Source organism: Notolepis coatsorum (genome assembly GCF_963971535.1).
Source record: "Notolepis coatsorum genome assembly, chromosome: 6".
Lineage (NCBI taxonomy): Eukaryota > Metazoa > Chordata > Actinopteri > Aulopiformes > Paralepididae > Notolepis > Notolepis coatsorum.
The window spans coordinates 50,872,408-50,894,167 of record NC_140170.1 but is presented as its reverse complement, the minus strand read 5'-3'; the positions used below and the strand labels follow the sequence as shown (position 1 = coordinate 50,894,167).

The window sequence follows — 21,760 nt, the reverse complement described above, 5'->3', positions numbered from 1 at the left end:
TGAGATCGGTGAATTCCGATAATGCTTTATTTTCGCCGATCGTGAAAACCGATCGATGACACGGAAAACATGATCCAATTCTCTGCAGAGTTCTCACTCGCTCTTCTCTCACAGCCACACAGCTGCTGCTGCACGTCTTGCCCCTCCTCCTCCAACTCCCAGACCCATCTCATGTCAACAAACCCTTCTTACGGCAAGAGTCGAGTGGATGAGCAGCTCAGAGCTCCTCTTTCAACATAACAAGCATTAAACAAAATGGCCCAGTCATCTATTCACTTTTGTTTAATACATGAGGCGTTGTCTAATGTTATCTAGCTACTGATAGCTCCTGATATCAACGTCTGATATATCATCAGTTTGGCATTTGTTTTCGCAAGTGCTGGCTAGCGTTGGCTAACTAGCTATCGCTCGTGAGCTAACGTTACTGTTTAAACAAAACTACACAGTCAACTATTCACTTTAGTTTAAATAATACATGATGCATTGTCTAACTGGCTAACTACTGATAGCTCCTGATATCAACAAATGCGCATTTCAGTTTAAGAATGATAGGGATGCCCCGTGCCGATCGATCGGCCAGCATGAGACCTCCGTTAGCTAGGTAGCTAACGTTAGCTCACGTTAGCTCACTGTTTTAACGAAATGACCCAGTAAACTAAATAGTTCACTTTATTTTAATACATGATGCATTGTCTAACGTCATCTAGCCGGCTAGCAGTAGCTACAGATAGCTCCTGATATCAATGTCTTATAACATAATTGACATTATTCGTTTTTGCAGCTGAACATTGGCTAAATAGCTATCATAATTCATAACATAACACTGAGAAGATGGCAATGCTGAATGTGATTTGACCAAAGCAGAGTATACACACAGACAGTGGAGCTGTTTGCAGATAGCGAGCATTTTGACTTGTTGCGTAATGGCAATGTCTCGCAGATAATACAACTACAAGTATAATTATATAATGTATATATTTTATAAAAAAAAATATATATATATTTTTTTTATATAAAACCAAAAACGATCCGTATCGGCCGATATGGCTCATAGACGATCGGTGATCGGTATCGGTGGCAAAAAAACGTGATCGGGGCATCCCTATCCGATACATATCGAGCAGGCTATATTTATGGACCCAATGCTACAGCCAATGAGAGAGACAGGAAAGGGAAGCAGTGTTGGCCTTTATCCATAGAATAATCAAAGTACTCAAAGCATAATCCAAGCCGGGGAAGGCTAGCCGTCGTCGGTAGAATAATCCAATATACAGGTCCACTCGCTCTTTGGCCTGGAGCTCCTCGGGTGCAGCTTCACGTGGGGTCAACCACCCTGGATAAGCGTCCAGCTGATGCCCGAAACGATGGGGGTGCTGATTACTATAGAACTCTTACCGCACGAGGCACTACATATGAATAGACTATTATTAGCTTAATAGAATACGTCCAACTCGACGATATAGTGCCAAATATGACTATTCAAATATTAATATACACGATGTCTCAATGCCGATACTGGGCCAAATTGGCCTTACTGCCCACACGTGGTTCGCGGGGAGGCTTTTGCGTCTGTCACTCTGTTGGAGGGTAAGGAACTGGACTAAAAGGAAGCTCTACTTTAATAGCGCAGTATATATACGCACTATGAACAAATAGTACCATTAGTGGTGCGGTAGACATATTCCTACGCGGAACTAGGACTTGTCCATACATGTTGAGCGGTACGATTGAACCTGGTCTGAGGGGTATGGCGACCTGGCACCAAGGTCTCGTCCAATGGTAGAATGGAGACTATTATGGGATGTTCAGTAGACTAGAAGGGATATTCAATGCATATTGTACAAGGAATATACAAGGGATATCAGGGGATATACAAATACAATTAAATATATATATATAAATAAATATATATATTCGGTTTAATCTGATCCTTCAGAACAAATGTTGTGGAACATTATGATTAAAGACTCATTTATTGGACGCGTTGCGCGCAGTTTACATAGAAACAGCGCGACTCCCGACAGCGCGACATCATCACAACAACACGCGAGGTTGTTAGGTTGTTTCTGTTTCGGTGACATATTTTCGGTGAAAAAACTCTTTCGGCCAAAAGCCGAAAGGCCATTTTTTGCCATTTTCGGCCGAAAACTTTCGGTGCCGAAATTTCGGTGCATCCCTACTTGGAACTACTGTAGTGAGGGACCACAAACCACAAAAAAAGCTGTCAATTCATAAGGTGTCTTGTCTGAATCGGAAAGAAAATTATGAAACTGTTCAGCCTATTGCGATGTTTGATTACCCTGCCGTGATATTAGTGTGTCTCTGTTACTAATTTCATGGACAATTTAAAAAGGGGATTGCCAGAGAGAGGGAGAGAGAGAATTACAGCTCATTATCTGAGCAAAAGAGAAATGGCTAAAACCCTGCCTTTGCTCCCTCCAGTGTATTCCTCTGACCAAAACAAAAACCTCCATGACCAAAACCTGGGGCACTTCTCGTATGGGTTTTGCAAAGCGTTTGGAGACCAGACGGACTCATCATGAATTAGTCCTGGTGAAAGATCTTGTACGTCTCCTGTCGCTGATCAGTCATGTACTGTGCAAATGACTTCAAGATTCCCGATTACAAGACAGAGAGTTGTGTTGTGTGAACAGTACAGCGATCCGACACATTTTAAAGTCATGTAGTGTGTTGCTTTAAGGGGTAGTAATGCCTGATGTGGTGGACATTAACAGGATTTAATGGACCAATGTAGAGGCCTTTCGCGTCTGATAATGTACACCTTGAAAAGGCATTATCCCATGTATACTATGGTCACTTGCCAAAGAAAAATTTGCAACACAGTCAGGGAATGGAACCCCTAACCCTGGTAGTGTTAGTGCCATGCTCTACCCCCAATGAGCTACACATGGAATGGAACCCCTAACCATTGTAGTATTGGTGCCATGCTCTACCTACTGAGCTACACAGGGCCTTGGTTTTTCAGTTTTAAGTTTGTTTGGGTGAGTGGGTAGATGGGAGTGAGAATATCTCCTGAGTTAGAGATTTGACCACATAATGTTTTTAGATGTCTGGATCTTTTTGTCATTATGCTTGCCGCATGTTGTGTGTGTGTGTGTGTGTGTGTGGTGGGGTATTATGAGAATTCTCCATCTACCACACACTGTCTGACCCACAAGTCAATATGACTTACTTACCATATTGTGGAGAAAGTTCTTTCCCTTCAAAAGACGCATGGTCTAATCTTGCACGCAGGGGAGGAAACTAACTTTTTGGCAGACAAACTGATTTTTTACCAGCCAAAAAAAATCGCTAATTGTGATAATTACTTCTTTGTATGTCTTCGTCTAAATTGATTTTCAATCATAGTAATAATCACACCGTGTCTCTACTCTTTAAAATATTTATTAGCATAAAACATTAATAACAGTCTCTACTCTTCACAATATTAGCGTAACACATATTAACATGAAAGAGGGATCTATTCTGGACTGGGTTGGGCTGAACTGGGCAGTGAAAGATGCTGGGTTGGACTGGGTTGGGCAGTGAAAGAAAAAAACCGAAGTATGTTGTGAAGTGTATAGATAGATAGATGTGAAATGTATAGATGTAGCAGTACTGTCTATCTGTATGTCGTGTATGTCATATGTTATGATGAATTGAAAATGGGGGACCCTGATGTAAACAAGACGAAAGTCTTTCTCTGGTCTGCATCCCCTTAACAATTGTGTGTATTGAGCCGTACTGTATTGTACCCATTCTGCAATCTGTTAATAAAGTTTTCAATCAGTCAATCAAGTTAACTTTGAACCTCGGTTGTCAAGCCACGTCAATGTTGTGTATGCATCCGAGTGTTCACTGTGCCTTTAAGACGGCACGGTGGCCTTACGACAGTGCTGTGACGTACCGTCAAGTGTTGTGGTAACGTCAGTTGGGTTGGTCTGCTGTTGTGCACTGGTTGAGCTAGCCCCTTTCGTGACTGCGATGTGCAAGCCAGGGGCTTTTGAGCATGAAATAAAATGTCTAACCTTACGTCGTAGTCCGGTGCGCAATAGACTAACATACACCTCTGTAATTTAAATGTGTCCTTGCCTTGGACTCGAGAGTTGTACTAGGGTTGGATGCAGTTCCCCGTTGCTCAGTCTGTCTGTTTTCCATCTTCTGTGTTTAACGTTATCTGTTTGCGAGTGCTTCCTTGACTGATGGCCAGTACCACGGGACTTTTATTCAACATTATATATTTCCGCGGGTTGGCCAGTACTGCAGGAACTTTTATTAAACATTATATATGTCCGCGGGTTGGCCAGTACTGCGGGAACGTTTATTAAACATTATATATGTCCGCGGGTTGGCCAGTACTGCGGGAACTTTTATTAAACATTATATATGTCCGCGGGTTGGCCAGTACTGCGGGAACTTTTATTAAACATTATATATGTCCGCGGGTCTTGTGCAGTGCTCTCGTGGCACTGTCAACTCGCCAGACTGGCGAGTGGTCTTCATGAATCACTCGCCAAACGTAAAAAATACTCGCATTTGGCGAGTAAAGTGGCCTAATTTCCTCCCCTGCTTGCACGGCAGCTGGCTTAAAAAATATATCTCGTCAGGCTTCAAGTTATGCACTTGTGCCCAAACCACACTACCACAGTGGTTTGGACCAACCGGTGTCCTTTGAGGAACTACTGGCAGCTATGGGTCTGGTGTAGAACAAATCACCTGCAGTCTCTCTTTTTCTTTTGTCCCGGCCCTATTTCAAACCGTTTCAAAGGATGACTTTGAAACAATTGATCACTTGATTTTTCTACAACTGAAATGAAAAAGAATCTTCATAATTTAGCAATTTACATCAGGTAATTTCAATACTCAATTTTGTTATTTCACACACAGCTAACTCTTTCTTTCTCTTTCTTTCCTTCTCTCTCTCTCTCTCTCTCTCTCTCTCTCTCTCTCTCTCTCTCTCTCTCTCTCTCTTCTCTCTCTCTCTCTCTCTCTCTCTCTCTCTCTCTCTCTCTCTCTCTCTCTCTCTCTCTCTCTCTCTCTGCCTCTCTCTCTCTCTCTGCCTCTCTCTCTCTCTCTCTCTCTCTCTCTCTCTCTCTCTCTCTCTCTCTCTCTCTCTCTCTCTCTCTCTCTCTCTCTCTCTCTCTCTCTCTCTCTCTCTCTCTCTCTCTCTTTCTTTCCTTCTCTCTCTCTCTCTCTCTCTCTCTCTCTCTCTCTCCCTCTCCCTCTCTCTCTCTCCCCCTCTCCCTCTCCCTCTCCCTCTCCCTCTCCCTCTCCCTCTCCCTCTCTCCCTCTCCCTCTCTCTCTCCCTCTCCCTCTCCCTCTCCCTCTCCCTCTCCCTCTCCCTCTCTCTCTCTCTCTCTCTCTCTCTCTCTCTCTCTCTCTCTCTCTCTCTCTCTCTAGGCGGAGGTGATAATGAACTACCACATAGGAGAGACTGTGTTGTCGCTACAGAAGACCACTCTCATCCCTGGTGGCTCTGAGTCCCTGGTCTACACCACCCTGTCTGGAGGTATAGGCATCCTGGTGCCTTTCACTTCACATGAGGTAATAATATATATATATATATATATAGTATACACTTCCCCATCTGTAGGTATAGACATCTTCTTTTGTTTTAGATTCATTCAAACTTGATTTGGGTAATAAGTGACGGCCCTAACGCACAAACGCACACGGAAAACAGATTCACAGCTTCGGACCATAAAATCAGCAGCCTCTTAACCCTTTCACTGCCACACGACAGAAGGTCAGCCCTTTACTATCACACAACCGACGGCGATGCTCCATCATTAGCATCATTAGCTCCGCATTTGCGGAGCTAATGATGCTAATGATGGAGCATCGCCGTCGGTTGTGTGATAGTAAAGGGCTAACCTTCTGTATTGTCACAGTGAAAGGGTTAACCGGCTGCCGTGTGGCAGTGAAAGGGTTAATATCCGGCTCTCCTCCAGTCTATCGCTCCACTGCTCATGGCGTTGTGACGGGGTTTACTCCGCACAGGGAAAGACCAGGATCCAGTTTTAATTCTCTGGGGAATTTGTGGAATGTCCAGGAACGTGTTTCACACGGCTGTTCCATTAGACGATGGTTATCCGCTGTTTCAGAGCTGAACCATAAACAAACCAAGGAAACTATAAAAGAAGTAAAGGTCATTAGTGTTCTAATGCTCTGCTTGGTGCCATACTTTGGCGGCAGTTCTATTGAAGCCTATGGGATAGCACGGAGAAGCACACTTAACACCCCAACAAATCTACATCGTATGACCCTTTTGATGAAGAAATGTTCCTTCCTTCATGGCCACGGAATCATCATGGCTTCTGCTTTGGGACAATAAAGTGCTCGACTTGTCTTGACCTCCTCTCGTCCATCTCTGTGTCTCCAGGACCATGACTTCTTCCAGCACTTAGAGATGCACATGAGATCGGAGTTCTCTCCCCTGTGTGGCAGAGATCACCTCAGCTTCAGGTCCTACTACTTCCCCGTCAAGGTTGGTTCTCTCTCTCTCTCTATATATATATATATATATATATATATATATATCGCTCTGCCTTCTTGTCTTTGTGATGTCAGGCTAAAGGTGTGAGTGGCCATTGGATACATTGACCACTCCCCATTGTTGCATCATCACTAGACTGTTGTCGATTATAGATTGTGCGCCCAAATGGGGTAAGAACCCTGACTCTCTCTCTCTCTCTCCACAGAATGTGATAGATGGAGATCTTTGTGAGCAGTTTAACAGTATGGATCCTCACAAACAGAAGAGCGTAGCAGAGGAGCTGGATAGAACGCCTCCTGAGGTCTCCAAGAAGCTGGAAGACATCCGCACCAGATACGCCTTCTAGAGACGAGCAGCACACTTCATAGAGACGCATGCATCCTACATACACACACGGATACACCTTCTAGAGACGAGCAGCACACTTCATAGAGACGCACGCATCCTACATACACACACGGATACACCTTCTAGAGACGAGCAGCACACTTCATAGAGACGCACGCATCCTACATACACACACGGATACACCTTCTAGAGACTAGCAGCACACTTCATAGAGACGCACGCATCCTACATACACACACGGATACACCTTCTAGAGACTAGCAGCACACTTCATAGAGACGCACGCATCCTACATACACACACGGATACACCTTCTAGAGACGAGCAGCACACTTCATAGAGACGCATGCATCCTACATACACACACGGATACACCTTCTAGAGACGAGCAGCGCACTTCATAGAGACGCACGCATCCTACATACACACACGGATACATCTTCTAGAGACGAGCAGCACACTTCATAGAGACGCACGCATCCTACATACACACACGGATACACCTTCTAGAGACGAGCAGCACACTTCATAGAGACGCACGCATCCTACATACACACACGGATACACCTTCTAGAGACGAGCAGCACACTTCATAGAGACGCACGCATCCTACATACACACACGGATACACCTTCTAGAGACGAGCAGCACACTTCATAGAGACGCACGCATCCTACATACACACACGGATACACCTTCTAGAGACGAGCAGCACACTTCATAGAGACGCATGCATCCTACATACACACACGGATACACCTTCTAGAGACGAGCAGCACACTTCATAGAGACGCACGCATCCTACATACACACACGGATACACCTTCTAGAGACGAGCAGCACACTTCATAGAGACGCACGCATCCTACATACACACACGGATACACCTTCTAGAGACGAGCAGCACACTTCATAGAGACGCACGCATCCTACATACACACACGGATACACCTTCTAGAGACGAGCAGCACACTTCATAGAGACGCACGCATCCTACATACACACACGGATACACCTTCTAGAGACGAGCAGCACACTTCATAGAGACGCACGCATCCTACATACACACGGATACATCATACACACACATCTGCCTTCCTGTTCAAACTTGTTTTTTGCTAAATATATGAACACCTCTGCAAGACTTTTGATAGTGTCTCACACATACATATACACACACACACACACCCACTGTCTGACGTACGTTCTTGCTAACCCCAGGGTTAGGTGTGAATGATGATCACACAACAACACACAGATAAACTTGCATGCTTCAACACGCTAATAAACGCACTGTTCCATGTGCTGGTTAGTTTCATATCTCCTCCATGCTTGTTGCTGGCAGGAGCTGAGAATAAACATGGAACACACACACTCTCTCACACACACATTCTCACACGCATGCACGCTCACAAACGGCATCAACCAGCACCCTGTTGATTTATAGAATCACTGCCATTTAATGATTAACATATGGTCTGACTATACAGATGGAAAACGAACGGGAAACGGGATGAGGTGCTTACATGCCTCAGTATTCTGATAAAGGATGGTTATCCTGGCTGGTTTTTCTATAATTGATATCCTTGTAAATTAAACACTTCTGCAAATCTGAAATGGAATATTATCATTAGGGGTGGGACATTTGAGTAAACTAGTAGTGAAGTACTGCTAAGGCATAAAAAACAAGTACTTGAAAAATACAATGAACATTTGCGTGGACGGCACACAGCTGTGTCGTGGCCCAGTAGAGTCTGGTGTCTTCAGTGGTGAAAGGCTCTGCACGGTGACAACCGTGTCCAATGAGCTGTGGCTCTGTATTCTACGGCAAAATAGCATCATGAGGATATTATGAATATGCACATGGATTAAAGTCAAACTGGCAGATTCAGGAGAGGGATTTCTCTTATCAGAGTGTGAAAACACTGTTGTTTTCCTGTTCAGTTTCAGACGACACAAAATAAATATGTCAATGTTGGTTATTATTTCACTAGTGGAGTAGGTGGTACTACTAAAACAAGCCCATCCATAATTAACAGGATATTGAAATCCAATTATCTTTTGACAGTTAATCTATATCCATAAATGAACACAACTGTCTCCCTAAGATGGAAATCGGAGCGTCAAGCCATGAATCTGTGATGTCTTTTAAACGACACTTTTTAGTGTTTGGTCGATTTAGTCACTGATTTAGGGCTCATAGAAATGTTGTTTGAAGTTTGAGCTATTGCATCCAATTCCCAGTAAGTCACCACGGTTACTGTCGTAGTGTCCTGAGTCAGCAGTTGTCTCTTCACTAGAGTCTCGTCTCTCTGGTGTTCAGCTTAAGGAGAGACTTATATTCACACATTTAAATAGTTTTAGGGTGGATTTTCACTGTAAGATGCGTGGATGGAAGAGAGATGTTGGGAGAACATGTTTGTTTGAAGACCTTTTTATGGTGTAGATATGACAAGTAGGAGATTAAAAGAAATACTTTTGTTGTGACTTTTGTAACATGGATGTCGCCAAGATGAAGTTGATGCTTGTTTGTGCAATTTTTTTCTATGTTAATGTGAATGGTTGTTATTATTTTTAAACATCTTGGCTCAATGGTAAGTTTTCATTACTATGTGTTTATTTCTAAGCTTCTATGTATGTTGGTCCTGTATTGTCATTACCCTGCAACCACGCCCCAACATATTTTATTTGTATGTAATGGATCGCTAGATTTGCCTCCCATGAGTAAACAATTATTCAGGAAACGACAACCAAACCAATGAAAACAACAATATTAATTGACCTATGGAAAAAGTGGCAAATGAACCCATTATTTTTAGAATTTTTTTGTGAAATGTGTTGTAGGACATTGACTTTGTCCGGACATTTGCGGGACCAGCCGGGGACTACTGAGACTAAACGTGTGGGTGGAAGGATACGTTGCGTCTGCGGTCTCTGGGTGTTGCTCTTCTCAGCCCTGTGAATTCCCAACCTCAGACTAGCTGAAACTCCTGCCATCCCGCCCACAACACACACTCATACCCCACGCTGCAGTCGGAGGACATGGCATTCCACAGTAGTCATTTGAGTTGAGGGTTGTTGGGTTTTTTGAGGGTGGGTCGGGGGGATTTTGTTTTTTGTCATTTTTGTAAATAAAGCTTTTTTGTAATATATCTTATACTCTCTTTGTGTGTGTGATTCTTCTATTCTAGTTGTTTGTGGACAGTTTTAGACGACGAGAAATATTGTCTCTCTTTACTCGTCAGTTTGACAGCAAAACTGGTGTAGAGACGGGCAGAGTACAATCAAAATGTAACCTATTCAATATATATATGATGCAGAGCATTCATAGACCTCTATTTCAAATACATTGTTAATATATATACTATATATTTGATCCATCGTCTGATGAAATTCTTGCTGAAGTTGAAATATGCAATGCGTTAATTGTCTATTTGCTATTACTAGGAAAGTTACTGACAAAATCCAGGCCAAACCAAGTTAAAAATAATCACATGTAAAATAAAAAATATTTTAAACATCATTAGGCATTGGGCTACACTTTGTAACACATTTATTGGCTTTTATTATAGGCAAATTCTTTCTAAATCACAAAAAAGGGACAAGAACCAGTGATACATTTTCTGCTCAACTTGCATGTTCATCTGGTCTGTGATGGGAAAACCAGTTTCCCGTCTGCTATTCATTATAGGAAAGGGAAGCCAAGTCAGACTGACCCACCTCCTGCACATGGAATCTGTAAACTGCCCCCCGCAGCTCTGAGCTTCTTCTGGGGTTCTCACATGTTAGCGTTGATGTTGCAAATAAATCAATTTAATGTGTTTTAAAGTTAAAATGACTGAAAATTGTGTTCCCTGTACCAACAGTAAATATGATTAGCTAATATATACACAAACCTTTATATATATATATATTTATACACACACAGTGGTATGAATATGAATACACTATGATGACCACTCTAGCTAGTGGTTTAAATAATATGAGATGGTATATGCAGATATAGAGATATGTGTTAAATTAATAAAGTATAGGTAGTATAATGAAGGTAGGTGTGAGTACACAGTGTAAGATGTAGGCAGTAGATACGTATTGATTTGAGTACAGAGCTTGAGTGGCGGGGGTGTAGTGGTGTAGATTAGAATACTGTTCAGTAATGTGGCATCCTTTCTACAGAGCTTGAGTGGCGGGGGCATAGTGGTGTAGAATACAGTTCAGTAATGTAGCATCCTTTGTACAGAGCTTGAGCTTGAGTGGCGGGGGCATAGTGGTGTAGAATACAGTTCAGTAATGTAGCATCCTTTGTACAGAGCTTGAGTGGCGGGGGTGTAGTGGTGTAGAATACAGTTCAGTAATGTGGCATCCTTTCTACAGAGCTTGAGTGGCGGGGGCATAGTGGTGTAGAATACAGTTCAGTAATGTAGCATCCTTTGTACAGAGCTTGAGTGGCGGGGGCATAGTGGTGTAGAATACAGTTCAGTAATGTGGCATCATTTGTACAGAGCTTGAGTGGCGGGGGCATAGTGGTGTAGAATACAGTTCAGTAATGTAGCATCCTTTGTACAGAGCTTGAGTGGCGGGGGCATAGTGGTGTAGAATACAGTTCAGTAATGTAGCATCCTTTGTACAGAGCTTGAGTGGCGGGGGCATAGTGGTGTAGAATACAGTTCAGTAATGTGGCATCCTTTGTACAGAGCTTGAGTGGCGGGGGCATAGTGGTGTAGAATACAGTTCAGTAAAGTGGCAGCTGAGGGGAAGAAGCTGTTCCTGGAGCTGAGATTCCTGTGGGGAACGAGGGCAAACGGTCTAGTTGGGGTGAGAGGTCCTATATACAATACTGCGTGCCTTCCTCAGACACCGTTTGTGTTGAACAGTGTCTCAATTGCAGGGAGTAGGGGTGTAAAGGTACGTGTATCCGTACCGAACGGCTGTGTTGTAGTGTACCGAATGAACACAACGGTATGTTAACCACTAACGACCGCCCACCGGGGGCTGTTTTTTTCACAATCTAATATAATTATTATTATAATTTCTTTTTTACAAGTAGATTATTAATTTCAATATAGAATATTCGTTGACAGCCCTACAAGTACAATTTGTTACTGCACACTACATCACCCCTGAGTGGAACATGGAAAGCCAAACCGAACCGTGGTTTTTGTGTACCGTTACACCCCTAGCAGGGAGTGATGTACCGGTGATGCGTTGGGTGGTTTTCCCCCTCTGCAGGGAGTGATGTACCGGTGATGCGTTGGGTGGTTTTCCCCCTCTGCAGGGAGTGATGTACAGGTGATGCGTTGGGTGGTTTTCCCCCTCTGCAGGGAGTGATGTACCGGTGATGCGTTGGGTGGTTTTCCCCCTCTGCAGGGAGTGATGTACAGGTGATGCGTTGGGTGGTTTTCCCCCTCTGCAGGGAGTGATGTACAGGTGATGCGTTGGGTGGTTTTCCCCCTCTGCAGGGAGTGATGTTGTACCGGTGATGCGTTGGGTGGTTTTCCCCCTCTGCAGGGAGTGATGTACCGGTGATGCGTTGGGTGGTTTTCCCCCTCTGCAGGGAGTGATGTACCGGTGATGCGTTGGGTGGTTTTCCCCCTCTGCAGGGAGTGATGTACCGGTGATGCGTTGGGTGGTTTTCCCCCTCTGCAGGGAGTGATGTACACGTGATGCGTTGGGTGGTATTGTACACGTGATGCGTTGGGTGGTATTCTATGGAATATTATTTAACTGTGTATTCTGTTACTCCTAGTGTATGTCTGTGAATGAGAGAGAGAGAGACGTACTGAGAGGGAGATGGGGAGAGACGGACTGACGGAGAGAGAGTATGTGTGTGTGTTGGATTGATTGATTGATTGATTGAAAACTTTATTAACAGATTGCAGAATGGGTACAATACAGTACAGCTCAATACACACAATTGTTAAGGGGATGCAGACCAGAGAAAGACTTTCGTCTTGTTTACATCAGGGTCCCCCATTTTCAATTCATCAGGACATATATGACATACAGATAGTCAGTACTGCTACATCTATACATTTATGACATACCAGATTTGCAAATACAGTACTGTTTGTGATACAGAAGGAGTCAAGAAAAGGGAGTATATACATTTGACGTAGAAACTGTACATTGGAGGAGGTTGGGTGGGGGGGGTTGGGTACATTGGGATATTGACAACCATACTGGGTAATTTACATTGGAGGTGGTTGGGGGGGGGGGGCACACTGTATAAACAAGTAAAACTGTACATTGAGGGGGGGGGGGGAGGAGACACTGTACAAACAAACAAAATTGTACATTGGACTATTGACAACCATACTAGGTAAATGACTGTACATTGGAGGGGGTTGGGTTAGGATATTTACAGGGGCCAGTGTTGAATTGCAGTGTCCCTTGAGAGAGGTTTTGAAAGTGGGTAGTGATTCACATTCCTTTACAGCTTTGGGTAGGGCGTTCCACATTGATGTGGCATAATTGCGAAACGTGTTTAGTCCCTTATTTGAGCCGAATCTGGGTTTAACATGATTTGTGGAGCTCCCTCTGGTGTTGTGATCGTGGTATTCACTGACCTTTGGGAAGTATTTTGACATGTACATGGGTACCTTGGTCGTGTAGTGTATCTTGTAGACCAGGCCCATTGCAAGTTGTTGTACTCTGTCGTCTACTCTAAGCCATCCTAGGTTGTCAAAGTGGGCAGGGGTGAGGTGGGTTCTAGGAGTAAGGTCAAGCAGTAGTCTGACCAGTTTGTTTTGAGATGTTTGTAATTTTGTTTTTAGCGCCTTTGAGGTGCTTTGGTACCATGAGGTGCAAGCATAGTCGTAGTACCCCTGAATGAGTGCTCCTGCCAGAGTCTTCAGGGTGTTCTTGTTTACCAGAGAGGAGATCCGGTACAAGAATCGAGTTCGTTGGTTGACTTTTTTTATTACATTGGATGCCATTTTGTCACAGGAGAGATTAGCCTCTAGGATGGAACCCAGGTAGGTAATTTCATCTTTCCTTGTGACAATATTGTCACCCACTGTAACTGAGAAGCCGTCGGTCTTGCTGAGTTTGTTATTTGAACCGAAGAGAATGGACTCTGTTTTGCCCATGTGTAATGATAGTTTGTTATCAGCGAGCCATATGCAGATTCTGCCTAGTTCCGAGCTGAGGGTTTTTTCAACCTGTAACTTGTTCTTGTCAGAGACCAGCAGGGCTGAGTCGTCCGCAAACAGGAACAAGTTGCAGTCACAAGCTGACGACATGTCATTTGCATAAATTAGGAACAGTAGCGGTCCTAGTATGCTTCCTTGTGGAACACCACAGCTCACTGTGAGGGGGGGGGTAGGGTACCGTTTACCTCCACCATCTGTTCCCTCCCCTCAAGGTAGGATCTGTTTCCACTAAGCTGGTGACCATTAGGGAATGGACTCGTTCTTCCGGTCTGCAATCAAGTGAAATAGCCTGAAAGGGGGAACTAATTACCATCTTGTCCCGTGTTTGACCAACCTTTGAGAGCAGCAGATCGAGACAAGCTGCAGTGTGTGTGTGTGTGTGTAGGTGTGTAGGTGTGTAGGTGTGTAGGTGTGTAGGTGTGTAGGTGTGTATGTGTGTGTGTGTGTGTGTGTGTGTGTGTGTGTGTGTGTGTGTGTGTGTGTGTGTGTGTGTGTGTGTGTGTGTGTGTGTGTGTGTGTGTGTGTGTGTGTGTGTGTGTGTGTGTGTGTGTGTGTGTGTGTGTGTGTGTGTGTGTGTGTGTGTGTGTGTGTGTGTGTGTGTGTGTGTGTGTGTGTGTGTGTGTGTGTGTGTGTGTGTGTGTGTGTGTGTGTGTGTGTGTGTGTGTGTGTGTGTGTGTGTGTGTGTGTGTGTGTGTGTGTGTGTGTGTGTGTGTGTGTGTGTGTGTGTGTGTGTGTGTGTGTGTGTGTGTGTGTGTGTGTGTGTGTGTGTGTGTGTGTGTGTGTGTGTGTGTGTGTGTGTGTGTGTGTGTGTGTGTGTGTGTGTGTGTGTGTGTGTGTGTGTGTGTGTGTGTGTGTGTGTGTGTGTGTGTGTGTGTGTGTGTGTGTGTGTGTGTGTGTGTGTGTGTGTGTGTGTGTGTGTGTGTGTGTGTGTGTGTGTGTGTGTGTGTGTGTGTGTGTGTGTGTGTGTGTGTGTGTGTGTGTGTGTGTGTGTGTGTGTGTGTGTGTGTGTGTGTGTGTGTGTGTGTGTGTGTGTGTGTGTGTGTGTGTGTGTGTGTGTGTGTGTGTGTGTGTGTGTGTGTGTGTGTGTGTGTGTGTGTGTGTGTGTGTGTGTGTGTGTGTGTGTGTGTGTGTGTGTGTGTGTGTGTGTGTGTGTGTGTGTGTGTGTGTGTGTGTGTGTGTGTGTGTGTGTGTGTGTGTGTGTGTGTGTGTGTGTGTGTGTGTGTGTGTGTGTGTGTGTGTGTGTGTGTGTGTGTGTGTGTGTGTGTGTGTGTGTGTGTGTGTGTGTGTGTGTGTGTGTGTGTGTGTGTGTGTGTGTGTGTGTGTGTGTGTGTGTGTGTGTGTGTGTGTGTGTGTGTGTGTGTGTGTGTGTGTGTGTGTGTGTGTGTGTGTGTGTGTGTGTGTGTGTGTGTGTGTGTGTGTGTGTGTGTGTGTGTGTGTGTGTGTGTGTGTGTGTGTGTGTGTGTGTGTGTGTGTGTGTGTGTGTGTGTGTGTGTGTGTGTGTGTGTGTGTGTGTGTGTGTGTGTGTGTGTGTGTGTGTGTGTGTGTGTGTGTGTGTGTGTGTGTGTGTGTGTGTGTGTGTGTGTGTGTGTGTGTGTGTGTGTGTGTGTTGTGTGTGTGTGTGTGTGTGTGTGTGTGTGTGTTTATCCATTGAGAGCCATGAAAAACTACTTCAAGGTGTTGGACGAAATTTATGTTTTCACTTGCCTGGGGCAAGTTGAGCCAGAGCCAGCTGGGCCACTTTTTTTTAAGAAGTAATTTAGTGGCAACAACCTTTTCTTCTGTCGTGCGTGCCGCCATCTTTGGTCGGTAAGCCATGAGTGCCGCCCAGCCCGTTTACACGTGGGGTTTCCCCGTCACCAGACTTCGTTCAGGCCACCGGCAAGTAGTCCAAAAGACATTTCCTGTTTTTCACTTGTGAATGATGTGATTATATTTTCCAAATAAAGATTTAACTGTGTTATATACCGAACCTTATGCCGAACTGTCATCGCTAACAACAGGAGCTTAACATTAACATTGTTTTGGCTCTTCTACCATCAGCAGCCCACTATGACGTGGATAATTCTAACTGTCCAGTTGCTTTAAACAGTTGGACCACAGGGACGTTCTGGCCTCAGAGCAGGGTCACTAACGAAGTGAGCGGTCATCATAGCCTCACTAAACATAGACAACTCTGTAACAAAAAAAAACTGCACAAATAAAGGGTATCCTTTCTGTTACAATGCATTTATAAGTTTTTGTTTATTTCTGCAAAGAACTAGATTTTAATATCACCTTGAATTCACTGTATAGCCTCTGACACTGGCATCTACTTTTTGCAGTCTGAAATCTAATTTGTATGAAACACAGGAATAACTGTATCTATAAATCTATATATCTACTGGTATTTTGGTGCATGAATGTGGCTGCTATTATGATGGTACTTCACTTATAACTTTTTATAGCACAAACTAATGTGTCGTTGCTGAAAAAGCAATAGAATATTTTTAATTGGACCAAAATGGTGATGAAGACCAATGTGTGCCACTGCTAGTGATCTATAGGTACCACAGACCAATGTGTGCCACTGCTAGCTAACTGTAGGTTACCACAGACCATAGACATAATAAAGGCTAGATGACTCACCCGCGCTGCTGGCCAATGGAGACCGACGTTGCCACGTGGTGGCCATCTTGCCACAGGCAACACGCCCACTCATAACATGAATGTATGGTGCATGTATTATTGAAATAACCATAGCTTGCTCAATTTCCAACAGATTTTCAAATGGTTTGGTTTGTTATAAACATCAGAGATGTAGTCTTCATACTGCATACTTATAATGGACTTTCATATGAAAATCATTTCAAAATGTCCCAAGCATCCTGAATCATAGCCACGCTAATAACGCTTGTAATAAACCAAACCGTTTGTAAATCGGTTGAATATTTTGCAAGCTATGGTTATTTCAATAGTACATGCACCATAGACATTCATGTTATGAGTGGGCACTGGGCATGTTGCCTGTGACAAGATGGCCACGGCCCACGGGTGAACTACGCTGGAGACTCCGCCTTGCACCATGATATCTATGCTAGCTGTAGGCATAGATATATATAGAACACTAGATAGCTTGCCCGCGCTGCCGGCCAATGGGAACCGCCGCCATCTTGCTCCAGTTAGCCTTGAGTGAGAGTGAGTGAGCTGCACAGACAAAAATACTCATAACTCGCTGAAATATTGACGGATTTACAAACGGTTTGGTTTATTACAAGCATTATTAACGTGGCTATGATTCAAGCGGTTTGTAAAAAAAAAAACATCTTTTAACATTTTTTTTTTATAAGTATGCAGTATCATAACTACATCTTTGATGTTTATAGCAAACCAACCCGTTTGTAAATCCGTCAATATTTCAGCGAGTTATGAGTATTTTTGTCTGTGCAGCTCACTCACTCTCACTCAAGGCTAACTGGAGCAAGATGGCGGCGGTTCAGTGACGCTGGTGACTCCGCCTTAAGCTATCTAGTGTTCTATAGATATCTATGTCTGTAGGTACCACAGACCAATGTGTGTCACTGGCAGCTAGCTGTAGGTACCACAGACCAATGTGTGCCACTGCTAGTGATCTGTAGGTACCACAGACCAACGTGTGCCACTGAGCTAGCTGTAGGTACCACAGACCAACGTGTGGCACTGAGCTAGCTGTAGGTACCACAGACCAATGTGTGCCACTGAGCTAGCTGTAGGTACCACAGACCAACGTGTGCCACTGAGCTAGCTGTAGGTACCACAGACCAACGTGTGGCACTGAGCTAGCTGTAGGTACCACAGACCAATGTGTGCCACTGAGCTAGCTGTAGGTACCACAGACCAACGTGTGCCACTGAGCTAGCTGTAGGTACCACAGACCAACGTGTGCCACTGAGCTAGCTGTAGGTACCACAGACCAACGTGTGCCACTGAGCTAGCTGTAGGTACCACAGGGCAGCTCTATCCATGTCACTAAAAATGCACATAACTGGAACATGCAAGAAGAAAGAAAGGGCAGCTAGAGAGACTTAAAGGAACATACCAACATTATGGGAAATGCACATACCATTTTCTCCAGAGCTAGCCTAGCTTAGCACGAATGAATGGAAGCGGATACAGATCAACTAGCCTAGCTTAAAACGCAGAGAGGTGTTTTTTAACACGGAAATAACACATAAATTGAACTATTCTTAATTTTGTTGGGGACACCCTCGAACCTCCGTCAAGGACCCCTGGGGGTCCCCAGACCCCAAGTTGAGAACCACTGAACTAGAAAACTGAAGGAGATAGACGGACTCCATCTATCTCTTCTCTGAGCTGTCCTGAGACAACGTTCACTGTTTATTTATTTATGACTGTGACCATTGACCGTGACCCTGTCTGACTGTGATGCTATGGGGTGGAACCACATGGGAAACAGGGATGTGCACAGGACTTTAGAGGGGCAGGTGCTCAAAGGCTGAAAAGGGCACATTTTAAAGGGCCCTTTTCGGGCGGTGGGGCCCCCTTTTAATGCTTTTTGGGGGGTTCAATATTGAATATTGAACTATAATAATCAGTGCAGGAGCTCACTTATCCTTGAAAGAAAGACACTTTTATCACTGACTTAAAAGGCCCATACATCTCCATAAATGTTCAGGGGGGAGGGAATAAGTGCTTACCATACAGACCCCAAGAAGTGCTGTATATTCTGTATTGTTTAATATAAATGCATTTTTTATTCCAATCCCGATTTGTATTTGAGATTCCCAAATCCCATCGGATTTGACTTCTTCGTGTCCCTCAGTGAGTGTAACACCAGCATTCAACTGTATGCGCCACAGCGGTTTCTATCATCATCATCATGGTGTCATATATGTTATGATGAATTGAAAATGGGGGACCCTGATGTAAACAAGACGAAAGTCTTTCTCTGGTCTGCATCCCCTTAACAATTGTATGTATTGAGCTGTACTGTACTGTACCCATTCTGCAATCTGTTAATAAACTTTTCAATCAATCAATCAAACCACCCACGCTGCATAAAATATATACCTGTAGGTCCGCGGAGAGGCACGCTGAGGAGGCCGTGCAAACTGCAATGGAATATGGGGAATCTCTCTCTCTTTACCTAATATTTTGATTCTATCCTGACATTTTTCAGTTGGAAGGGCAGTCTATATGCGTAACGGTAAAAAAATAAAAATAAAAATCTTTAAAAAAATGGCACTTTTTTTATGAGGCTCAAAAAGGCAGGTGCTCAAGCACCCCTTGGGCTCTATGTGTGCACAGGCCTGATGGGAAGCACACATTCACTTCAATGTTACATTTTTACTTTGGGATTAACAAAGTTAAAACATAAAAAAACGTCATTTGGCTGCGGTTACATGATAACTTTAAATAGGATTGAACGTTAATTCCGAATGAAAAGGGGAATAAACCGTCCATGTAAACGCAGCCATTAATGTTACACTCTCTTTTCAATTCTAAATCACACTTTTGCAATACACACAGTTCTGTACATGAGGCACAACTTTCAAAATGTAAATCTCTTGTGTTCCTTTAGAAAGCAACGGCAATCAAAATGCCAAGCTTTATTTACCAATTGCCAACACCCACTCCTCACAGGTGTAAACACTAGTCGCTCTAATTGGCTGCGGTTACATGATAACTTTAAATAGGATTGAACGTTAATTCCAAATGAAAAGGGGAATAAACCGTCCATGTAAACGCAGCCAGTGTTCACTTATAAAATGCCGCAGGTGAGTGTTTTAAGACTTTTCCTGGTTGCCTCTTGTTGGGTATGTAAAGTATTACATACAAAACACTAGTGTTCCAAAATACTGCATTTTGGGAACAAATACTACTAATAATAAATACATGTAATAGTAAATACATATTGTTAATGTATTGTATTTGTGTGTGTTTATTTATATATATTTTAGTCGATCGATATACATTACTGTAACAATACTTTACTACTGGGCGACTGTGTGTGTGTTTTGAGGTGTTTGTGTGGTGTGTGTGTGTCAGCAGTGTTAATTTTTCCAGCTATTTTAATTTTAGTTTTAGTCTCAGTCATGTGTCAAATGCTCCTTTTTCGTTTTCATCATATTTGTCATTTGTCATTTTCGTTGACAAAATTAACACTGTGTGTCAGTCTCAGACTGGTTGTACTGGGCAGCTCCTAGTGGTCAACAGTGTCCGACAGGTGAGGTGAGGGGGGGGGGGGGTGTTAGGGTGTGTGTGTGTGTGTGTGTGTGTGTGTGTATGTGTGTGCGCGTGCGTGCGTGCGTGTGTGTGTGTGTGTGTGTGCGCGTGCGTGCGTGCGTGTGTTTTGAGGTGTTTGTGGTGTTTGCAGCTCCTAGTGGTCAACAGTGTCAGATTATGGTTGTACTGGGCAGCTCCTAGTGGTCAACAGTGTCAGACTGTGGTTGTACTGGGCAGCTCCTAGTGGTCAACAGTGTCAGACTGTGGTTGTACTGGGCAGCTCCTAGTGGTCAACAGTGTCAGACTGTGGTTGTACTGGGCAGCTCCTAGTGGTCAACAGTGTCAGACTGTGGTTGTACTGGGCAGCTCCTAGTGGTCAACAGTGTCAGACTGTGGTTGTACTGGGCAGCTCCTAGTGGTCAACAGTGTCAGACTGTGGTTGTACTGGGCAGCTCCTAGTGGTCAACAGTGTCAGACTGTGGTTATACTGGGCAGCTCCTAGTGGTCAAAAGTGTCAGACTGGTTGTACTGGGCAGCTCCTAGTGGTCAAAAGTGTCAGACTGGTTGTACTGGGCAGCTTCTAATAATAATAAATTGGATTTGAAGAGAGAAGCGCCTTTCTCAGACTCAAGGACACTGTACAAGGAGAGAGAAGCCATATAAAAGAAAGGGTAGATAGAAATATATAGTAACAACAGGAAAAAACAAGTAAGATAAAAAAAAATAATAATAAAAGGAAGCAAGGTGCTGTCCAATTGGATGAAGTATTATCAAGAAAGTTAACAAAAAACAAAAACAATAGCGTTGGTAGCGGTATACGCCCCAAATTTATATGAAGTTAGTTTCTTCACTACACTTACCAGAGCAATGTTAGACCTTCCCGAATACTCATTTATAATCGGTGCGGATTTTAATGCCATTTGGAACCCAAGGATGGACAAATCAAACCCCTCCTTTTCCAATGAACAAAAAAATGCATCTAATGCATTAAAGGATTGGTCGAAGATTACAGGTGTAAATGACTTATGGCGATCACTCAACCCCATGACCCGGAAGTACTCTTGTCGATCTGCGAGACATAATACATTATCCAGAATAGATTACGTTTTCACAACCCCGAGACTATTTGATAACTACGATGTGGAAATGATACCCAATGCATTGTCTGATCACTGTTATTTACTCTTAAAAGGAACATTTGGTGTCATGATCCTAGGCCCGGTCCTGGCTGGACTGGGCAGGATGGTAACATTGGGCAGTACCCTCCACCTAACTTTGGGCAATGCCCTCCATCTGACATTGGCCCTCGGCCTGACATTGGTCTACCACCCTCTAGTGGTCACAAACAATTGGTGCACGCTACAATGACAAGTATCTTGACCACTGTATTAACAATAATTAATTGTGTAATCAATGTGGTGTCCTGGTGTGTGCTGTCATTGTCTTTCCCTTCCCTGGTGTGATGTCATGCACTGTTTTGGGTTGTTAGGAGTTGCTTTTGTGTTTAGTTGTGTTTAGTTGTTCTTTGCTTATTGTCTAGGGGTTGTTTGTGATTCTGTGTTGG

At 43.8% G+C, this 21,760-nt stretch overlaps 1 protein-coding gene across 2 annotated transcripts in view; it reads left to right on the top strand.

Moving 5' to 3' along the window:
- sf3b3 (splicing factor 3b, subunit 3) overlaps nucleotides 1–9,963 on the top strand; it is a 101,536-nt gene extending 91,573 nt beyond the window's left edge. For both annotated transcript variants that reach the window (XM_084317378.1, XM_084317379.1), the window contains exons 25-27: nucleotides 5,401–5,544; nucleotides 6,383–6,487; nucleotides 6,702–9,963. In XM_084317378.1, coding sequence (XP_084173504.1) covers nucleotides 5,401–5,544; nucleotides 6,383–6,487; nucleotides 6,702–6,842 — 390 coding nt within the window. In that variant the 3' untranslated portion in view covers nucleotides 6,843–9,963. The remainder of the gene's footprint in view (nucleotides 1–5,400; nucleotides 5,545–6,382; nucleotides 6,488–6,701) is intronic.
- Nucleotides 9,964–21,760: the final 11,797 nt, after the last annotated feature.